At 44.2% G+C, this 22,294-nt stretch overlaps 1 protein-coding gene across 1 annotated transcript; it reads right to left on the bottom strand.

The window, feature by feature from the left end:
* Positions 1-549: 549 nt before the first annotated feature.
* GINS4 (GINS complex subunit 4) lies at positions 550-15,091 on the bottom strand. Its single transcript, XM_024578926.3, has 8 exons — positions 14,948-15,091; positions 14,138-14,252; positions 8,812-8,898; positions 7,733-7,846; positions 5,036-5,133; positions 4,786-4,874; positions 1,790-1,880; positions 550-1,697 (listed from the first exon to the last, which is right to left on the bottom strand). Exons 2-8 carry the CDS (start codon positions 14,231-14,233, stop codon positions 1,601-1,603), a joined length of 672 nt encoding a protein of 223 aa, XP_024434694.1. The 5' UTR covers positions 14,234-14,252; positions 14,948-15,091; the 3' UTR covers positions 550-1,600.
* Between the last annotated feature and the right edge of the window lie 7,203 nt (positions 15,092-22,294).

The following is a 22,294-nucleotide window of genomic DNA, read 5'->3' as shown; positions in this document are numbered from 1 at the left end:
CCACCTATGACACACCACCAGCCCTGCCTACTTCACAGGACTGCTCTAAGGACCAAATGGGATCTCTGCTAACAAACATGTAAGAGTTCTGGGCCCAGCCTGCCTCTCAGGCCCTATCCTGCGTGCTAGTCACCATTCTCCATGTTGCACGCTGCGTTCTAGCCCCAGTCTGCAGACAGAGTTCATTTCCACATCAGGGCCTTTGCACAAGCCACCTTCTCTGCCCGGAGTGGACTTCCTTTTGATCTCTGTGTGTCTGGCACTTTCGTCGTTATTCAGATCTCAGCCTATTACAGTGAGATTCACTGAATTCAGTGAGAACCTCTCAGACCACCCAATCCAGTCAAACTCTCCAGGGAGCCACTCTGTTCTAATTCTCTGCACGGCATTTATCACCACGTGAGCAGGGACAGTTCCTGTCTAACTCTGGGTTGGAGCCTCAGTGCCCTGAACTGTCCCTGTCACACTAAATGCTCAATACGTATTTGTTAAATGAATGGCTAGAGAAGGTAAAAACAGTCTGGAAAAAATAAGCTACTACACGAAATGTAGAATGCTTTTATTCATAAAATCTTCCTTGCTTTCACTTAGAGACTTCTCTTGAAAATCATAGCAACATTACATCGATTACTCAACAGCCTATATCACACACATGAAAGTCTCCTGCCTTTTCAGGAAGCAAGAAAACACTGGAATGCAGGCTGCTTTTTATCATTTTGCAAGGAGAGATGATTCATTCACTGTTCACATTCCTCCTTCCGGTATCACGGCGATAGTCTCACTCATATTGGTTTAATTTCACCCATTTCCCTTGGGAAAGTGAAGAGCTTAAAAAAGAAAAGCTGCTTCTGAGGTCACAGTGTAGGATATTCATGTCACTCTGCTAACAGAGCCTCGGCCAAGGATGAGCAGATGGCCTGGAGGTGGCTTGGCAAAGCTGCCTGAGATTCAGAAAAGGCTGCATGCAGGTCAGCAGCAGGGAGAACATACTGTGTGAGACCACAAGCTGAGACCCGTCTTGAGGCTCCTTCTGCCACAAAACTGAAACTTAATAATGATTTACTAGTTTAGTTTTGATTCTCAGTGAGGCATGACAGAGATGGGTTTTAAGTCCAATGTTAGAGGTTCCAAAAAGTTTATACAATTTAGAGACAGATCAGAGAAGGCCACAGCTGTTTTCTTTAATCCATGTACACTTTCTACCAAGAAGGTCAAATGAACTCTCCTGCCACTACCAGGTCAGTGCTAACTACAGTCCCCCAATTACAGGCAGTGATGCCTTTTCATGAATTACCTTTGCCTCCCTTTGCTTAATCCGAAAAACACTGTAATGGGAAAAGGTGCACAAAGTGAAAGCCGCATACTTGCCCAGCATGCGGAATGAACAGAGCGATGGCCCCATCTGCTGATTCCAGCTGAAACAGCAGAGAGTCGGGATGCACGGCAAGTTAGGGGTCCCGCCCCGAGTGCCTTCTCAGTGCCCAGGTGATGCGCAGCGCTGCTGAGAAAAGTCTGTTGTCCTTAAGCAAAAGTGGTATGTGGCGTTTCTAAACATTCTCTCGAAGGCTCCATGTCGTCATTGTTTATTTATTTTTCGGTTTTAAATTAGCTGTACAGCTCCAGAGGCAACTAGGGGTGCAATGGTTTTATATCGGATCAAGTGCTGTGAGCCTTCTTCCAAGTCAATCACATAGTCCCTGAAAAGAGGAGGAAAAAATGCATGTGGAGAGTTTAGCGGGAGCTCTACCGGGAGAAGCATTTCCCACTGTCAAAACCACACGTCACTCACCTCTGCTCATCTATTTCTGGTTCTACCAGAATGTTTTCTTGTCGCTCTTTCACTCTCAGAAACACATATGAATCTAGATCCGGTTTGGGAACTGCCAGAAAAATGATAATGTGATCAGAAAATGCTTAGCTAACAAAATCAATATGGGAAAAGTTGCTGGGATTAATTGTATCGAGCACTGAGGGACCCATGACGTAAAAGCATTTTGGGGGTAGGATGGTTTGAGGAGAGATCTGGCTCCTTCTAGGAACAGCTGCATACTTCCCACCCATGCTTCCACAGAGCGCCGTCACTGAACGATGAGTATCTCAGATGTGCAAGCAAGCAGAACACATGGTCCTGCGCAAGGCGGTAATAGTAGCAGTTGGTGAAGCCTCACATAGGGGCCCATTCCCTCAACGCTGTCGGGAGAAAGGAGTCGATGTGCCCTTTGAAGGACAGAGTAGGGTTTAAAGAGGAAGCATGAGCCTGGTGGGTAATGGCAAGGGCCACGGCAGAAATCTGCATGGCCTTTTGGGAGGACAGAGTATGTGCATCTGGTTAGAAGATACTTCTATATAAAGGAGTAAGAGGAGAAAGCACAGTAGGCCCTCACTTGGTGTCATCGATAGGTTCTGTGACTGAATGAAACAATGTGTAACGAAACCAATTTTACCATAAGCTAATTGAAATAAACAAGAATTGAGTGCGCATAGCATTTCATCAATGTTATAATGAGAGGACAGGGAAAGAAATGTCATTTGAGGACCTGATATATTGGAAAGACTCGATTCGAAAGACTGGTGGTAAGTCTTGAATGCTAGACTCAGGGGTCCCCCACTGGTTGATTACAGGTTACGAAGTTGCTGTGTCCCTCCTCCTCTTCACCTACCAGCCAACATTTCGAGCTAAGTGAGTGCCCAAGCGAGGCTGCTCCTCGATGGGTCTTTGCTCCCTCGTGCTCCATTTGCACCCGGAGACTCCCCCAGCTGCAGGGTCCAGAACCTACTGGATGAACTGCGCTACAGCCCACTACATATTTCACACTGCCCTCGATCCCCTCATTTATAGAAGTGGGCTCTGGGTAATGGGCTCCAAAAGTCTAAGGAGGGTCCTCCTGGCGGCTCCAGGGTTCTGGGCTTGCCAAGGAGACTCTAATTTCAGGGTCAGCTGACCCCACTGGGAAGCTGATTCCAGGAACCCCAGCTTAGACTTCAACATGCATTCCCCCTCCCTGCCATCAGGGTCTCCAGTGCTCCTTTGAGGCCCAAGGGGACTCAAAGCACCTGGGCTAACCAAGCAATACTCCAGTTTCACAAGGGCAGGCTGTTCCCTCCGCCCTTCACTCCACTCCAGCTTCCAATTCCAGTGCCTGGCTCTAGTCCTTGTAAGGAATCCAGGACACCGATGCGTGTTTCAGGAGGTGTCCACCAGCATCAAGTAGAAGCTCTGGGACAACCACTTAGCTCCAGTCCCAGGGGTTCAGATGCATGCCCATCAGTAGTCCGTGGCTGCTTTAACCAACTGGTTGTGACGGCAATGATTAATGATTAGGTATGTGGTCCTTGCTCCATCCCCATTCTTCTCAGGTGCAGACAAAAGTGGCTGAACCAGATGCAAACTGGGCCTTCTGTTTCCCTCAGGCAGGTTCACCCAAATGACCAATCTGGTAAGGGTGTGGCTTGCTCCTGGTGTTACAGGCTGCACTGTCTCCCCCACCAAATTCATGCTGAAGTTCTAATCCACCAGTACTTCAGGATGGGAATGTGTTTGGTATAGGGCCTTTAAAGAGGTAATTAAGTGAAAATGAGGCCAGTAGGGTGAGGACTAATCTAATCTGACTGGTGGCATTATAAGAAGAGGACAGCGCTGGGGTATGTGTGCACAGAGGGGCAGCCATGTGAAGAGGCAGAAAGAGAGTCGCCATCCGCCAGCCAGGAACAGGGGGCTTGGAGGAAGCAGCCCTGCCAGCACCTTGATCGTGGACTCTGGCCTCCGGATCTGTGGGGAAATCAGTGTCTGCTGTGTGAGCCGCCAGCGTGTGGTACTGGTTATCGTAGCCTGGGCCAGCTGAGACACCTGGTGAGCCAGGTCCCCACCCACCCCGTTCTAGCTTTCCACCTCCCGCAGGGGCCAGTGTGGCCCCAGCACAGGCAGGGTGGGAGGTAAACTCTCAGGGCTCAGTTGTACATGAGCTTGTGGCTTCAGCACACTACGCTCAGTTTGTGAACAGTGTGGTCTCCAGTCCCTGGACCATTATTGGATTTGGTCTGGCAGTTATGCCTGACAAAGGTCCTGCTCGGATATGGCAGGCTGTGAAAGACAGAGAGATACGGACTTTAACCTAAATGCTAGGGGTCCCCAATTAGTTGATCCAAGAGCAGGAGCCATTACTGTGAGTCCCTCCCCCCAGCTCAGCAGAATTTTAGGGGCACTCTGTGAAGAGGGGGAGAGGTGGAGGCATTGGCCATGCTCTACTTCAGCTGCCTCTTCCCACCCCCACTCAGTCCTTCTCTCCTATTCCATAATGGTTCCTCATCACGAAAAGATGAGGACCCTTTACTATGGGGAACGAGGAATCACTGAAGGTTTCCTTAGCCTCCTTTAAATCCCCCTTGGTAGCTAGACAGTCCCTGCACAGTCTGGAATCTGTGAGGACAAGACTGCTAGCTCTTTGAGAGCAGAGACCCCCTTGTACCCCCAGCGTTCAGAGGAGCCTAGTGCCGTGCAGACACCCACCGAAGGAACACACGACTGAAGGCAAGAATGAGCCTACATTTGTAACACCAGTCACAAGAATGTCAGCCTAACCTGAAGAACACTGGGCTACCCTTGTACCTCCTCTAAATGATCTTTTGTTTTTAATTCAACCCATCTTCTCTTTTCTTTCCTGTTTATCTACATACTTATTTTTCCATGTTTGAGAGAAAAAGAGTAAAGGTAAAGATCTTATTGTAAAGCATCTGAAGATACTTGGAATGTGATACTCGGGGTGACTGCAAAGAGAATGCTCTTACCTGACCTCAGGAGGTCTACTTTCTGTAAATTAGGAGGCATGTGCTTCAAGGCAACATTCTTTAGATAGGTCTCTGTGTTAGCCATGTACCTGAAATACACAAAGTAAAACCCCTGTGACAGCCTGGCTGGCGGGAGCCACCAGAACTATTGGACAGACAACAAGAGACCGGCTTTGTGGATACAACCAGCGAGACTCAGGCTCAGCAGCCAGGGAGAGAAAGGCGGGTCCCACGCTCCCTGCTTACTCACTCTTTGGCAAAGGCAAGCTCTGCTGGAGAAAGGATAGAAGGCTCCTCCTCACGGCGTGTTTTCTCCTTCTCAAGGACATGAGGGAAAAACTTCTCTATCTGTGAGGATAAGTAAAAATCATCATGAAAACATCTGTCGAGAATTCAGCGTCAAACATACTACTTTGCTGAAATGACGGTGGTTAGTATAGAAATTGACTGCAACAACGGCAAGTCTTCCTGCTCAAGGAGGTTTTTAATAATAAGACCTATACTCTGGACTTCAAGAAAACAGGTTTCAAACAATTCAGAGGAAAAGAATGGCTGTAAAAGAACGACACGCTTCTGTAAAAGATGCTCTGGAGCCCCAGCCAGCATGCCTCAGTCAGTTGAAGTGTCGTCCCATAAACCAAAAGGTTGTAGGTTCGATCCCAAGTCAGGGCACGTGCCTAGACTGTGGGTTTGGTCCCCAGTAGGGGTGTGTGGGAGAGGCAAACAATCGGTGTTTCTCTCCCTCCCTTCCCCTCTCTCTAAAATCAATAAGCATGTCCCCGGGTGAGGATAAGAAAAAAAGATAATCTGAATACAACTGTGATTGATATTCAAGAGGAAGAGAAGGGGATACTACTTAACATATTTGTGTAACTATACAGAGTGTTCGTCTGTGAGATGAAACATGCCCAAAAGCTGGAAAGATGCATACAGAATACAGAACCAGACAGAAAAGTGACACTTATAAGAATATAAATAGCAAGGATAAAGCCCACCATGAGGTGAGGCTTATAAAAAATGCTAAGAACCACCAGGAAAAACAAAGACCAAAGATGTGTGGCCAGGAACCTGGAAGGGACCAGTCTGTTGTTTGAAAGCAACGATGTTCTGATTACCTCTGTCAAGGAAATGCGCTTTCTAACCAGGAAACGACAACGATCAGGAACAACGGAAGACCAAGATAAAGGAGCAGTTATTTTATTTAAAGGAGTTTAATACTTTTGGCTCAGATCAATTATGTTCCAGGATCAGTTAAATTAACATTTATAAGGGGTTTAAATAGACAAAGCACTTTCTCCTATTATATGTAAGTTGCTACCACAACTTTATCACTTATTAAAAATACAGGTAGTTTCCTAATCTCAGAATTAGTTCAAAAGCGGTATGAAAGATTACAGATAGGCAAACTTCCCAATTTTCAAACACACAGGAGGTGGAGAATCTTCAAATACAGACAGTATCCTTAACATATACATGTGGCATTATATTAGAACAGATTATTTAAAAGACGGTTTGTGAATTCAAAGAAAAGTAAGTAGTGAACAGGAAGAGGTTTTTTCCAGAGAAGCAAGCGGCCTGGTAGTTGAGGGTGGAATGGAGAGAGGCACACTGTGCGTCTCAGTATTTTCAGAGCATGATGATGTCTTTATGACACCTTTGGGGACAAGTGTAAACTGGGGCAGGGTAACAGTGTAGCCTGGGAGACTCATGGACAGTTCGACAAAGACTACTGACTCAACGGAGAGATGTCAGTCTGCAGGGAAGCTTTTGGTGGGATGTTCTGTCAATGGCCCGGTCTTATTAAGGAATCAGATAAAACCCTTGATGACACATCTATCAAACTTGCTGATGACATAAAGTATTAAGAGATAACTAATATATTAGGCAACAAGATCAGAAACCAGGGAAATGGCCAAATTTAATAAAAGGAAGCGGAAGAGGGACAAGCATCAAACCCTACACTTAGGAGCCCAAAACCCAGCCACACAAATAGCAGACAGTGACAGGATGGGGTAACGGTGACTTACAGTTTTCAGACAAGGCTACAGTGGACAATGAGTACAGAGTGAGCGTAGTGTGGCGTGCCTGTCACACATGCCAATGTAACACCAGGCGGCGTTACTACCATTTTAGTGGCCAGAATGCGGGAAGGATCATCCTGCTTTAATAGACGTGACCGAACTACAACTGGAACAATGTATCCAGCTGGGGTGGTACAATTAAAGGAGGCTATCAACAAACTAGAACTTTGTAGGAAAGACACCAGGAGAGTAAATGGAAATAAATGGTTGAAATGTTTAGCTGAGAGGATTTCAATAAGACTCGTGAGCTGTCTTCAGATATCTAAAGCATTCTCACATTGGAGAATGTATTTGTTTTACAGTAACTAAGGGGACAAGCAGAGCTAATGAAAAGAAACTTACAGGAAGTAAGAACTTTCCATGGTTAAAATAGGTATCGTCCAAAATAAGAATGTTTTGCAATTTCGTTTTTGTAAGTTAGAGCTACAGCTGAATGTCTAGTCAGCACTGCCATGCTATAACACCAGGGGGCACCATTCACAGCAAATAAATAGATGAAAAATGTGCCTGTCCCCAAGAGGTGTGCCATGTTCCATCTATGCTTCTCCAGAACAATCTCTTGCCCTCCTTTCTCTTTAGCTACCCTGCTATTGGGCCTCAGCAGCATCTCCAGGGCCCGCACTCTCCCAGGCCCCAGACTAACTTCTTCCCAACATGCTCAGTCTACACTATACGCTGCACTGCCTTAATGCCTACAGGTATCTTTATCACTTCTACCTCTCGTAAAAGCCAATTCAGCTGGTTTAACCACCAGCTGTTGTGTATATAAAGATGTGTGATTGACGACTATCCTACAAGTAACATTATACAGATTAAAAAGGAAACAGTTTTCGTATCTACAGATATATCCTTCACTTTGGTCAAACCTTCATGAGCCGACACCGCAAGTAGCTGCTGAGCACATAGCGGATCCTCTCCATCTCCATCCGATGGACACTGACCTTCAGGTCCCCCTTCTTTGCTCTCCTGAGATTTTCTTCCTGTTGAAAGGGACGATAAAGTTTCTAAAAAACATGATATGCAGAGACTAAGAACCCTCTTTGTTTAATCTACAAGCAGCCCACCAGGACCTTCACCACTGGCAACGCTGAGGACTCAAGCACTACATTTAGGTCAAAGGAGAACAAAACACTCATAAGAGTTCTCATTTTCTTTTAATTCCTTAGTCACACAAATAATATATGACCAGTCCCATCACATAAAGTCCAAACAATACTCATTTACAGGCACACCTCGCATATGTTGCGGGCGTTGTTCCAGACACCACAGTAAAGTGGGTCATAATCTTTTCGCTGGTGGGAAGATCTTGCCCTCAATTTGCAAAAAAACCAACAAAGCGCACTGTGAAACGCAACAACGTGCAATGAAACGAGGTGCGACTGCACTTCTGGAAAATGACTGTTTAAATAGAATCTGAGTTTGACCGGTCCGAGGGGCCTACGAGAGCGCCAACACAGTGGTGAAGGGGAAAACGCAGACAGAAGAGATGTCTAAAGGGTCTTAAAAGCAGTGCTAAAATACCGGTTGAAAACTGTAAAATATCTATGTTTTAAAGCTACTCTGAAGCTGATAATGACTCGAGCCAAGCTCATCTAACACCGGGGCCACAAACCGGGGTCAGGCAGGGAAGATACATAAAGGTGAGCAGTGAGGGACGATGGGGAACAGAGAACACACTGGAAGGGGAGGCCCTAACCTCGCTTTGGTCAGCTGTTCTCGTATAAACATGTGGGGCCGGAAGTGACAGGTGTTTAGACTTTCCATGGGAAGACGATGTCCCGATATTCACAGGGACTCTCACGCTCAGTATATGTAGGTAACTAATTCAGTATTTAAAGAAACTAGCTGAGCCAAACACAATAGATTTGCCGACAGACCTCTCACTACACTGCCAAACCCTTTTAATGCTCTCCTCCTTGGTGTCGCTGGGATAAGCAACTCTTACCATGTGATCTAGCTGTTCCATGACACATTCTACAATTTCAGGCTTGCTTTCCAGCAGGTCAGGGGCAAACTTTTCATTCATCCAAGCCTAAAAGACAATGCAAAAAAATTACACACACATGCACACCACTCACAATGTAGCAAAACAACCCTGCAAGTCAGTACATGCCTCATACCTCATGAAAATCACAGCCTTCTCCAGTATTTCCGACGAGTAGGACAACTGCCTACTCGTCAGAAATACTGGACATGTGTTGAAGGCAAGCTGTTTAATAACGGCTTTTCCATTTCTTTTAGTAGGAAATTGTGTTTACAACCTTATATTTAACCAACATTACAAAAAAATCACTGTTCATTAAAAAAATGTCAGTATACCTGTTGCTGAGACTAACACCCCCTGGTGCTCAAACAGTACCTTTCACTAAGTACATCAGCACATTTCCTTCACCTGCTACTATTCCCCACCAGGGGGCACCAGCACCCTTCTATCTGGGGAGATGAAGCAACGTTACATAAATGTCTCCATTCCTGAAGCCCAGAGCACTTTACAAATACGTTTTCATTCATCATTATAAGATCTGAGAAGAAATGAATAGAGTTACCTCACCTTATTGGTTAGAAAACACAAATTAAGTTATTTATTAACTGCCCATAGGTTAAAGAAGTGGATATTCATCTATTAAACAGTTTTGGAACAAGAGTTTTAAGTGCCTAATTTACAACTCAAGCCCAGATGCTTCACACATTTCAGAAATCACCAAGGCTCAGAAAACTGAAATAGCCGCAGGTGACTGAGGAAAGGTATACCTATCTTTCAATTACCAGAAATTTAGTTTTATCAGGCTCAATTTATTCCTTCTGACATCCCTGAGTCTCTGCCTCTCCAAATACCACCATCACAACACAGTATCAAGTACTGGGTGTTGCTACTGTCATAAATCTTTTCAGGTGCTCAAGCTTCTGTACTAGTGTTGCAGAAGTTAACCAGAAAGAAAATCTGTATTTTCAAGGAGCATAATGAATGAGAAAAGAGCAAACTGTCATGGAGAACTTACAAAACGGTTTTTCTTTTTAACTGATTTAATTAAATATTAGTACCTACAAAAATAATTATAACATACACATAAACATGAGTAGTGATACAAATATCTGTGTACATATAACTTCCTTAACAAATATTATCATTATTTTAACAGTCTCTGGTCCTCCCTCCTCAGAGGCAATCATTAGCCTGAATTTAGTGTGTAATATTCTGTACAGTTTCACTGCACTTGTTTCTATCTCTACATAGTACAACCTTCACACGACAGAGCACCTAGAGAAAATGACAGCACTTGTATGGTGCGCCGGGGTGAAATGGAGTAGATGGCGGGGGGGAGTTCTCGTTTACAGTGCATTATGGCATTTAGTGAAATATAAAACAGGAGAACACATATTAGTACAGAACTTTAAAATAAAAGCTTTTCAAAATGTGTGTTGAGGAACTTATGTTTAAATCGATGTTTGTTTGTTTTTTTTTAATAATCAGGTTCTTTGTTTAAAGTGGCTACATCTTGCACCTGATCAAAAATTTTAAAGACAATCTGTTCAACATGTTATGGACTAAGCTGTGTCTCCCTCCACCCCGCACTCCAATGCCGGAGTCCTAACTCCCAGCACCTTAGAATGTGACTGTACAGAGGTGATTAAGTTAAAATGAGGTCTTCTAGGTGGACCCAGACCCAACATGGCTGGTGTCCGTTTAAGAGGGGTAAATCTGAACACGGACACACACAGGCAAGACCGTGTGAAGACACAAGGGAGCAGACGACCGTCTACATGCCCAGGAGACCAGCCTGAGAAGAAACCAACTGTGCCAGGACCGTGATTTTAGACTTGCAGCCTCCAGAGCTGAGAAAATAAATCTCTGTTCTCTAAGGCCCCCACCCCCCAGTCTGTGGTACTTTGATATGCAGTCTTAGCAAACGAACACAGTCATTAAAATCAGAAACTATGCACTGTAGGTAATACCTTTTCAGTCATTTCTTACAGATTGAAGAATAGCCCACATATACTCCTGGGGCTGTGTTTATCAGTGGTCCTTGTCAGGTTGCACCTTAGGCCATGCTCTGCAGCCGGAGTCTGCCAACTGCAACAGCCATGCAAGTGGCGGACCAACTCCTTGGCTGCACTCGGGTATCGCAAGAGAGCATCAGGCACGAGGTGTAACTCCTGCTCACCCACCGCCAAGATGAGGCTGTGCTGTCAGACACAACTGTCCTCGGGCTGCCTTCCCAGGAGCCCCTGATGACACACAGGAGGCAACCAGCCTGTGCCCCAGAGGTGAAGGGTCAACATCACTGGAGCATCTGCAGCACACCTGGGGGGGGGGGGCACACCATCCAAGCTGGTGTGCTCTTCCTTCAACAATAGTTTTGCAAGTGTTTGAATTTTATATAAATAGTATCTCCAGCAACTTATTTTTTGTTGTTCTACATTATGCTTCTAGCAGTTATCCACGCTGTTGTATGAACTATCTTTTACTCATTTTTTGTTGTTTTTTTTCTCATTGTGCATGTATGCCATAATTTCTTACCCATTCTTTTATGGTGAAGGCTATCTGGGTACAGATTTTAACCACTGCAAGCAATTCTACGAACATTTTGTGTGTGTCTCCTAGAGAACACGTGAACGTTTCTCTAGGGTATATACTGAGGAGTAGAACAAATGGGTAACAAGATATGTGTGCCTTCAACTTAAGTAGACAATAAATTATATTCCACAATGGAACATAATTGACTGGATCAATTTACATGCTCCCTGTAGTATATAAGTGTGCAAACTGCTCTGGATTCTCCCCAATACTTTATATTGTTCGTTTTCTTCATTTCTGTCAATCTGATGGGTATGAAGTGATATTTCACTGGGGTTTAAATTTCCATTTTCTTGTTTCCTGAAAAGGCTGAACACCTTTGTATGTAATTGTTGGATATCCTGGTTTCTGCTTCTGGGAGAAGCCTGCTAGGGCTTCAGTTTTCTACTGGTCAGTTTGTAAAGTTTGTTTATGTATTGTGGACACTAACCTTTTGTCAGTTACATATGTTGCAAATATTTTCTCCCAGTTTTGTGGCATGTCTTTTTACTCTCATTGAGGTATAAAAATAGAATTCTTAGTTTTAATGAAATTGAATATATCAGTTTTTTCCTTTACACTTTGTGCCTTTTGATTTTTGGTTAATGAATCCTCTCCTAATAAAGCAATGGCTCTTATACCGGGGTCTGCAAAATAGGGGGGCAGATTTCAGGATGTCTGTGAACCTTCTGAAACTATATGCAAAATTCTGCATGAGTATATACATGTATTATTTTGGAAAGAAGGGTCAGGGTTTTCACCAGATTTCCAAAAAGGTCTGTGATATAAATTAAGCCATTGCTATTGCCCTGGATGGGTAGCTCAGTTGGTGAGAACGTAGTCCTGATATACCAAGGTTGTGGGTTTGATCCCCAGTCAGGGCACGTACAAGAATCAACCAGTGAATACATAGATAAGTGGAACAACAAATCAATGTCTCTCTCTCTCTCTCTTCCTTCCTATTATTTCTCTAAAATCAGTAAATAAAAATTTAAAAAAAAAGAATCATTGCTATAAAGTTAGGATTAACATGTAAGATATAATTTTAAAATTATGTTCCTTTGGCTTTTGTCTCTCAGGATGGCGTGTATGGTAGGAAAGAATGAAGAACACTAAAGTAACAAACATAAATGAGTTCTTGAAAGGGACAGATAAAGAAAGGTATTAGACAAAAATAATGCAGCTGGTGTAGTGGATTAAGAGCATGCATTTTGAAGTAAAAAAGAGATCTAGTTCATATCCTGGCTTTGCTGCCATTGTGTGGCCTTGGGCAAGTTAATTTACATCTCTAAGCTTCAGTTTCCTCATCTGTACAATGGAGATAACAATAATACCTGCCTAATTGGGTTGTTTTAAGAATTATTACTACTCACAGCTAACATTCGGTGAGTGCTTATCATGTGTCAGATAATATGCTAGGCACTTTATGTGTGTACTACTTCATTTAATCCTCCCAACTCTGCCCAAGGGTCGCAGGACAGACTAGTGGAATGGAGGGATTTAAATACAGGTAGTCTAAGTTCCTAACTACCACAGCCTCACAACACAGTAATTGTAAATAACAGTTCCTGGCACACAGGAAATACTCCAATCATAGCTACTAGGACTGAAAGGAGAGGGAGCTTACAAATGATTTTAGATAAGCACTGAAAATATAGAGAACAGCTGAAAAAAGGAAGTATGAGGGGGACCCCCCAAAACTCAATTTATTAAAAATTGTATATTTATTCTTATATGTTTAAACTTCAGTAACCTTCAAAGTACTCTCCCTTCGATGCAATACACCTATCGAGACTCCTTTTGGTGCTTCTGCTGTTTTTTTGTTTCACCTCTTCCATATCGGCAAAACATTTCCCTTTGAGGACTTTTTTCACTGGGGGAAAAAACCAAAAAAACCCAACAAATCACTCGGGGGTGGGGAGATGAAGTGAATAGGCGGGTGGGATATGGGGGTCCTACTGTTTTTGGTTAAAAATTGCTTAACACCCAGTGTGGTGTGGGCAAGTGTGCTCATAAACCACCCATCATGAAGTATGCAAACACACTGAAGTAGTCAAGACACACTGAAAGAGTCTTTAAAAAAATTTCACTAAACCTGAATGCAGCCTCTCACAACACCACCAGCTGGTACACCGATACAGATGGGTTCCTAGAGCACTCACCTAGCGGGGGGAAGCCTGTACTACACAGAGCCCGCCCTCCAGAAGATAATTCCAGGGTTTTTTTTTTGAGTCCCCCCTCATCTATGGGAGGAAAAAGAAGAATTAAAACTAGTTTTCTCCTAAAAAGGTGTTTCAGCACTTTCTTGCTAACCTAGGCATTCCAAAGGGAACCAACAAATGTTTCAAGGGACTAAGGTATAAAGCTTACAAATCACAACACTTCTGCAGTCTGTGCAAATAACAAGTTGCAAATCCTTGTTCTGTGAACTGTTCTGGTAGATGTACCCAAAGCTGTCCCTTACTGGCCTCGCTTAAGGATTTTGTCTTTGACATGATGAGGCCTCTAACAGAGGTTGGCCCCCCTACTTTTTTATTTCTATTTTATTTATAGAATAAAAAAATCTTTCTTATTTATAGATGATCAGATCCCTCTTCTCTTGAAATAAGCCTTGAATTCCATCTCTTCCTTTTTTGATTCCTGACATTTGCACAGCTGGACTGGGGGGAAAAAAAGGCTAAGATTGGAGCAAGGGGATTCTATTTGGGAAACTTACCTGCTCCAGCCTTTCAATGAGCTCTGCAGGAGTTAGGACCACCTCCTCACTACCCCCATCAGAGTCCTGTCCCATGAGATCCAGTTCCTCTGTCATCTTCCCTGAAACCTGGGACCTATTAAGAAAAGAAGAACCAATACGCTTCTGCGTGTTTTCCATTTATTTGCAAGAACAGGCAACTAGGAATCTACAACTGGGGTTGTAGAGGCTAATTGGCAGTGGCTAGAGAATTCATAAAGGTTGATTTTCAATTTTTTGCCTCTTCCTTCACACCTTAGATCAGGCATCAGTTAACCAAAGAGGTGACCCCTTTTATCTGGAATTGAGCACCTATCATACCATGCAATAATTATTTGTCTTCCCGGTAGGAGGTTCTCTCCTCAATGGCTGTGTTCATTTCAGTTCGAATATGAATCACGCATTTTCTCTGTGCCTGCCACTTCTAAGTACTGGGAACATAATTATCTGTGTTGTCCCAGCGCTTAGCACAGTTTTTAACTCATAGCAGGCACTTAAAATCGTTGGGAGAACTAATCAATGACGAATTTCCTAGGGTCGCAAGGCCCAGCAACTTCAGACCACTGATCCTAAAGGCTTAAGAAGGTGGGTGGTGGGGACGAGGGGAAGTCCCTAGAGCCTTAGAGAAACAGAGGATATTCCTCTCGCCCATGTCCTCTCTCGGTGCCACGAGCACAGCGAACCCCCTCCCACAACACACACACACACACACACACACGCGCGCACGCACACAAACTACTGGAGGTCCCACTCGGATGCTCACGTGGCACCCCGGAGGCAGAGAGGCCCTACCTGGTAGCAGGCGATTAGGACGCAAATCTCGTGCGGAAGGAGCCAGGACTCTCCCACCTGGCAGAGGAACACTCTGTTCCGGGGCTTTACAACCCACCAGTCCCTACACTTCTCAGCTCCCGCGCTCTTCTGAGAAACGTTCCACCCGAGCACAACGTCACCGCGCACGGGGGCGTTGACCAATCACGGCCAGGTGGCCCTCTGGCCCCGCCCCAGGGGCGTGGGGACTTGCATCTCGCGGCTCTTACTCGCAGCCTCCTCGGCGGAGGCGGTGGGAAGCTGTAAGGGATAGCCCCGCCCACCTCTGCAGACGGTACCTGTGTGAGGTCCCGGCTGGCACCACCCAAGGATGGTCGGGAGGGGGCGCCTCGCCACCGCGACTGAGGAGACGCAACGGTGTCTGCTTTCCGGCTACGGGGGCGTAATCACCCGAGGATGTCCTGGCCGGTAGGGGGACCCACAGAGAAATGGACTCAAGGCTAGACCACTTCATGTCTTGGGTCTTCTCCACCCACCGCTTTTGGGTCCTCTGGTTCCTTCCTCTTTGCCAGGGCTTCAGCTATGGCTGCTATTTCCAGGCCTGGGACCCCGCGAGAAATGCAGATTCTCAGGCCCCACCGGGACCTGCTGAGTCAGAAACTCGGGGTGGTGGTTCAACAGACTCTCAAGGTGAGTCTGATGCAGGGGAGTTGGAGAACCGCTGTTTTAGGCAATGCTTCCATCTCAGCTGCTTGACGCTCCAGGTTGTTTGGACATTCACTGCTTATGCCTTATACCTTTAATGTAGGGCAAAAGTATATACTGTATATACATATTTTTTTTTCTTTGTGTGATGTCAGTCTTTGTTCCTCTGAATTGCGGGTGCTTTTTTCTCTGCTTTCTGTTTTCTGGGCAAAATGTCACTTCTGGCTTCCATAGAAATGTGTCTTCTTCGTCAAAGACTCTTCTTTGTGATATTTCCTATGCCATATTGATTGATTAAGAAATAAAAGTTTGGCTAATTGACAGGTTGATAGTACCTGCCTGATTGCAATCATGATATAAAAATAATTACAGCCCTGGATGGTGTGGCTCAGTGGACTGAGCGCAGGCCTGCAAACCAAAGAGTCGCTGGCTCCATTCCCAGTCAGGGCACACGCCTGGGTTGCCGGCAAGTCACCAGTAGGGGGCACTCGAGAGGCAAACACACATTGTTGTTTCTCTCCCTCTCTCCCTCCCTTCCCCCCTCACTAAAAAGTAATAATAAAAAATCTTTAAAAAAATAATTACAATATAATATATGGAGTGGGAGAGTGCTCATATTTACAAAGGGCTATGGAAGCTGAGGGACTTCAAAGATGGATTCCAAAAGGACATTTGAGCTGCACCTTGCAGAATGAGTTTTGTTAATGACAGATAAATGGCCTTTGCAAGATCTATTTCGACTATGTGTTTCAGTAGTTTGGTCATCCAGTGGTGCGGCAGATTTCATTCCCAAAGATAGCTGCTCTAATATAGATCTCATCCTACCTACCCTTTTCACAATAGGATGCTGACATTTCTCCATCAAGAGGTAGTGGGGGCGGGGCAGCCTGTGTTCTCACCTCTTAAATCTGAGAAGACCTTTGTAACTGCCTCGACCAAGAAAATGTGGGTAAAGTGATGATGCTGTATGATTTCCCGAGCTACGTCATAAAAGGTGGTGCAGCTCTTCTCTGGTGCAGCTCTTCCTCCTTGCTCTTCTCTGGGCCACATCCCTTGGAAGCAATGAGCTGACATGTAGGAAGTCTGGCTACGCCGCAGCTGCCATGCTGAAGGGTCCATGTGGAATGGTCATGTAGAGATAGGGAGCGATGTCTGAGGAACCCCAGCAGCCCTAGCTGTTCTGTCCCACAGGTGTCTGAATTGAGTGGGCTTTCAGATGATTCTGGCTCAGGCTTTGAGTAATCCCAGCTAACATGAAGTTGAGCTATCCCTGCAGAACTCTACCCAGACTGTGAGCAAAATACTGTTTTAAGCCCCTGAGTTGTAGGGTGGTTGGTTATGCAGCAATAGGAGACTAGAATATTAGATCACTGGACCGTGTTTGAGCACAGTCCCGTTCTTCTATAATTCTCATTACTACCTTGCTTTTCAATGGTCTTCATTAATATTCCTTAAGTGATACAGATTTGCGTCCAAGCACCCATAACTTCTCCACACAATTACCAAATAGTTTACTTATTCAGAAACTTCCCTTCTCTGAAGCCTTCTCCAGTCTCCCGATGCAACTCTCTTGGGAAGGTGGAGTCCATCTTAGACTTCCTTACTTAATAGAGGTATGACCTTAAACAAGTCACTTCTATGGGCTTCAGTTGCACTACCTGATAGTGGAGAACAAAATGTGTCTTCCTGAAGACAAAGGGATAGAACAAAAATTGGGGGAGGGGCTTTCACTTCTAAGGTCTTTGATTTCCACTAACACTCATCAGCCAAAACCACTTCAGAGTAAAATGAGTTTGCAGAGAAAGATTTCTGCTATGTAAAGAAGGAGAGTTTAAGGAGATGTGTAGAAAGAGTATACTGAGCTTGCTGGAGGAAGCAGCACGAACTTGTGGCAAAACTGCTGGTCACATGGCCCACGTGGCTCTATAAAGTCCAGAAATGTGGGAGTAAAGACAGGTCATAAGTTACATTATGTCAGAATGACCAGAAAAATCAGGAACACCTGATTAATGTGCACCCATGGTTAAAAAGTTTTAAAAATAACTAAATCACTGCCCTGGCTGGATCGCTCAGTTGTTTGGAACACCTTCCTGTGCACCAAAGGGTTGCAGGTGTGATCCCCAGTCAGGCATGTTTGGGAGGTAGCTGATTGATGTTCCTCTCTCTCTCTCTCTCAAATCCATAAACATATCCTCAGGTGAGGGTTTTAAAAAGTTATGGTAACGTGAATTCAGACAAGTTAAAGAGAAAGGTACTAACATAGCAACAGGAAAACACTACTGCCTAAAGCTAAAGGGGACACAGAAAATAGAACCCTAGGAAACTGAAAACAGTGAAAAGTCAGTGCAACTTCCAGATATTGCTCAGTGAAGAAATTAAGTGCAGTTCAAGATGCAGCTAAAATGTTTGTGAATAGCTATAGAAATAGGCACTAATAAGAATGAAACTAATTCTTTTCAATCAACAAGGAGAAAAGATAAAATATACATATCCATATAATATCGTGAGCTCTTTTTGCAGAAGGATGCTTTTGAAATACAAGGTAATATCATCAGCATTGTTTTCATATCATCACTGCCCTTGCTCATTTGGCCAACAGCTGTTTCTCACTGTTCCCTTCCTTTGAATGTTATCACATTTTGGGTCTCACTATCCTAAGAACCAAAGCATTAAGTTTTGGGGCGTGTACAATTTAAGCAAAGTTTAACCCCCCGTTGTTCTGAATAAATGAAGATTTGGAGTAAAGAGAGGAAAGGAAGAGGGCAACTTGACTTTTTAAAGAAGGCAGAAAAGTACTCTTTGAATATTTCCTTTTAGCCTTACAAGGAATCTGTTGACTGGTGAGTTAGCAAGTGTTTTTCTGGCCCGTGGTAAAAACCTCTTCCTTGCTTGTATGGAGGAGATGCTGAACAACTCCGGAGGCCAGGGCCAGGCTTGGGTCTTCCTGACGGGTAAAATCTGGTCTCTTCATGATATGCCGAATTCCTTCTTCCCCATAAACTTTAGCTTCTTGTCCAGTCCTCAAATCCCATCTTGATTTTGAGCACATTAAATTCACCCACATATGTCCCCAATAAAGAGGTAAACTTTTCAAATCTAAGTTTTGATATCGCAATTTCAAGAGTTTTAACAGATAAAGATGAAATGTATGGATTTGTAATGTTGTTTAACTAAAAGAAAAGCACATCCAAAGCGTCGATGCTCTGTTCTCTCTCTATTTTTTCCTACCTGCTCCTGTATAGGAACATGGTATGACACCCCTCCCCTTCATTTGGTTGTAATGTACTCCTAGTTTCTGGCGCAGACACATAAACCCTACCCCCGCCTCTGTGTTTCAGCTTCTCATGGTTAGTAGGAGGGTGCTTTTTTTTTTTCCTTTTTCTCTCTCATGGCTACAGAATCAGTGTTAGGAATAACAGAAAAAGGGTCAGTTTGCTATGGAGGGGTACTCCTATATGGAGGGGTACGGAAAGAAAGCTGATCTGGACACCTGGCTTCGAATTCAGCTCTAACAAAGGCTTCCTAGGCCTGAACAAAGACCTGTAGATGCCATCTCCCCTTTGCCTCAGCGTGGTCAATAAGGAAGCAGAGGCACTGAGACCTGCCAAAGGCTGCTGCCTTCTCAAGCAAAGAGTAAGATGATACTCTCTCATTCCAGCGTTACTGTTGTACCCCTGAGATTTTCCTTGGCAGAGAGTAAACACAACACCTGCAGGCCAGCACCTCCTTGCCCTCAGGCTTGGACAGCTGCACGGGAGAGAGGGCTGTTGGAGTCAAGTCCCTCGAGAGAGGCAGGGAGGCAATCGGGAGCTGGTGTGACGTCAGTGACTCTGAGAACAGTGCTGCTGATTTTCTTGTAGTTTCGGGTCTCCTCCCTTAACACTCTGCTCCAGTCGTGTCGAACTACTTAAGGAGATGAGGTGTTTTGGCTCCTTTCTTTGCACATGCTATTCCCTCTTTCTAGGCTTCTCTCATCCCCTTGAACCACCTGCTGGACTCCTATGCGTCCTTGAAGGCTCAGCAAAGTAACTCTTCCTCCGTGAAACTGCCCCTCATATACCACCCCTTAGTTAGGTCACCAGTACACCCTGTACTCTCCTGGTAAAACATTTATCACGCTACGTTGCAGTTTTAACACGCCTATTTCTCCTATTAGATTATGAATTCCTCGAAGGTGTCCCCCGAGTCTACTGCAGGGCCAATCATTCACACACACATCTCTTTCTTCATCGAACAAACACTTCTTGAGCACCTAGTGATTTTTGAGTGGCTCCTGCCAGACTCTGCATAGGTGCCGAAGATAAAGCGGTGACTAGGAGACACAGAGCCTGGGCTGGGAGACAGACAGTAAACAGATAACAATTCTTCGTCAGGTGGTGAGAAAATAAAGCTGGGTAACAGAATACTGAGGTTGGGACAGGCAACTTAGTCCATTTGGGCTGCTATAACAAAGTGCCATAGATCAGGTGACTTACAAAGGACAGAAATTTATTCCTCACTGTTCTGGAGGCTGGGATGTCCGAGACCATGGCGCCAACAGAGTCAGTGCCTGGTGAGGGCGCACATCCCAGGTGGACGTCTTCCCACGTTACTGCCACATGAGGGACAGGGCAGGAGAGTTTCTGGGCCGCTTTTATAAGGGCACTAATCTCATTTCTGAGGGCCCCGCCCTCGTGAACTAATCACCTCCCAAAGGCCTCTCACCTCCCAATGCCGTCACCTTGGGGGATAGGATTTTAATACTATATGAATTGCGGGGGAACACAAACATTTGTCCTATAGGGACTTCCATGAGGAAGTGACATGTGGCATAGTTTGCAGGAATAATGAGTAAGTTCCAGGGCGGGTGGATGTGAAGCATCGAGGAGAAACAAAACTGTACTGTTGTTTGCTCATCACAGAATATGTGGCCATGAATTTTGCTTTTTTAAAAAAGTGAATTTATCTTCTGAAATCGATGGCCACAACAGCACTTAACAAGTTAAGTAGAACAATTTTCTTAATGATTTTTCTGGATAAGAGTCAAAGAGAAATGTGACCTTTCCTTTAGGAAATTCATGTGCCTTTATTTCATGGGCGTCTGATGAAAAGCTCCTGTCTAATTTCTGGGCAGGTCTTCATGTTTACTAGGGTCCAAGTAATTTACTCTAGGGAACTGTCTCTAGGTCTAAATGAAAACCAGGCCAAACTGGGTATTTCTAAATGCTTACAGCTTAAGGCAATGCTTTTTTGTTTTTAAATATATAGCCACAGGAAAAGGTTTGACTATAATCATAGGGAAAAGATAAAGGGCAGCCTTGCCCAAGAGTGCACCGTGTATGGAAATTCTACGCATTGTTTTTCATTTAATGTCTTACCTTTCTTTGTGTTAATGAATCATAGATATGGCACCATTTTGAGGATGTCACATAACTAATGAAATGGGTCATTCCACTTCAGACTGAAGATTATTGAAATAATTTTTCCATGTAGGGACAACTCTTTGAATATAATTGAGATCCATCTGTATATAGGTAATGGTTTTCTTGAGCTGATGACAATGGTAAGATTTATTTTAAATTTTTTTTAAGTTCCAAACTTTGTAATTGGTTACAGAGATGGAATTGTTTTATAATTGTTACCATTTTTGCTTCTACATGAAGCATCTATAAATTATACAACTCTTGAGGTGTCAATACTTGAAACAATGAAAGGCCTGGATTAATATAAAAATGTGAAATTGAAAACTTTTTGACATCTTAAGAACTCTGGCATTACGTCTAGGTTTCTTCATTCACACACTTCTTACACGGTTTCTCACTGGTGACACTAAACATCTAACTGAATTGGATAGTCACCCTCTCTGTATCAGAGGGCTAAAGAAAGAATGGGCTGATTATGTCCCGTGTCACATAACATCACCTGGGCATTTTACTCTTTATAATAATCCCACCTAGAGAGGATCCCAAAGTGATAGCAGCTATTCAGTTTCTCAGTTTCTGTTCAGTTCAGTTATGAAAGTATTTCCTGCTGAAAATACTGGAATCTGCTCACACAATTGTGTTAACTGTGGGTATTTTTTGAACCAAGAACCAGAGGCCCTGGGCCGTTTTGTGTATCATAGCTGATCTTGCCGTGAGCAGCTGTCATTCTGAGTTGCTAACTCGTTAGAATCGGTAAGGTTTGGATGTGACCCATGGAGCTCTGTGAAGGCTGAAATTACTTTGGACTTTCCCTTGCTTGTGGGGAAGTGAGATCATGTTTTCCAGTCATCCTTTCTTTGTTTCATCTTAGACATGTTTACTCTAAGTGAGAAATTCAGCTTGACCCTGAACTTTACCCTCGGTTCTATGCGGCTTCTAGGCTGGAAGTTTATTCATTTATTCTAGAGGCGTACTCACATACCTGGAAGCAGGAAAAAGCCATTTGTCCACATTTTTCACTTTTCTTTTTTGTATAATGAGAACAAGCAGAGCTCGAAGGCTAGTCACTCTTGATAATCCATGAGACCAAGTAGAAGACTAGGCCCGAAGGCTTCGAGGAAATCTTAAGTAGAGACCTGAGTGAAATCCTAGGGGGTGGTGAGAATTGTGTCCAAATTATCGAAGCCCGTTATGAGACTGATGATTGAAGTGGTGTGCATAGTATTTGGACATGGCCATTTATATTGACAATGCAGGTAGT

The sequence above is a fragment of the Desmodus rotundus genome, chromosome 13, assembly GCF_022682495.2.
Source record: "Desmodus rotundus isolate HL8 chromosome 13, HLdesRot8A.1, whole genome shotgun sequence".
NCBI lineage: Eukaryota > Metazoa > Chordata > Mammalia > Chiroptera > Phyllostomidae > Desmodus > Desmodus rotundus.
Note: the sequence above shows the minus strand (reverse complement) of the source record. Positions and strands in the feature narration are given on the sequence as shown.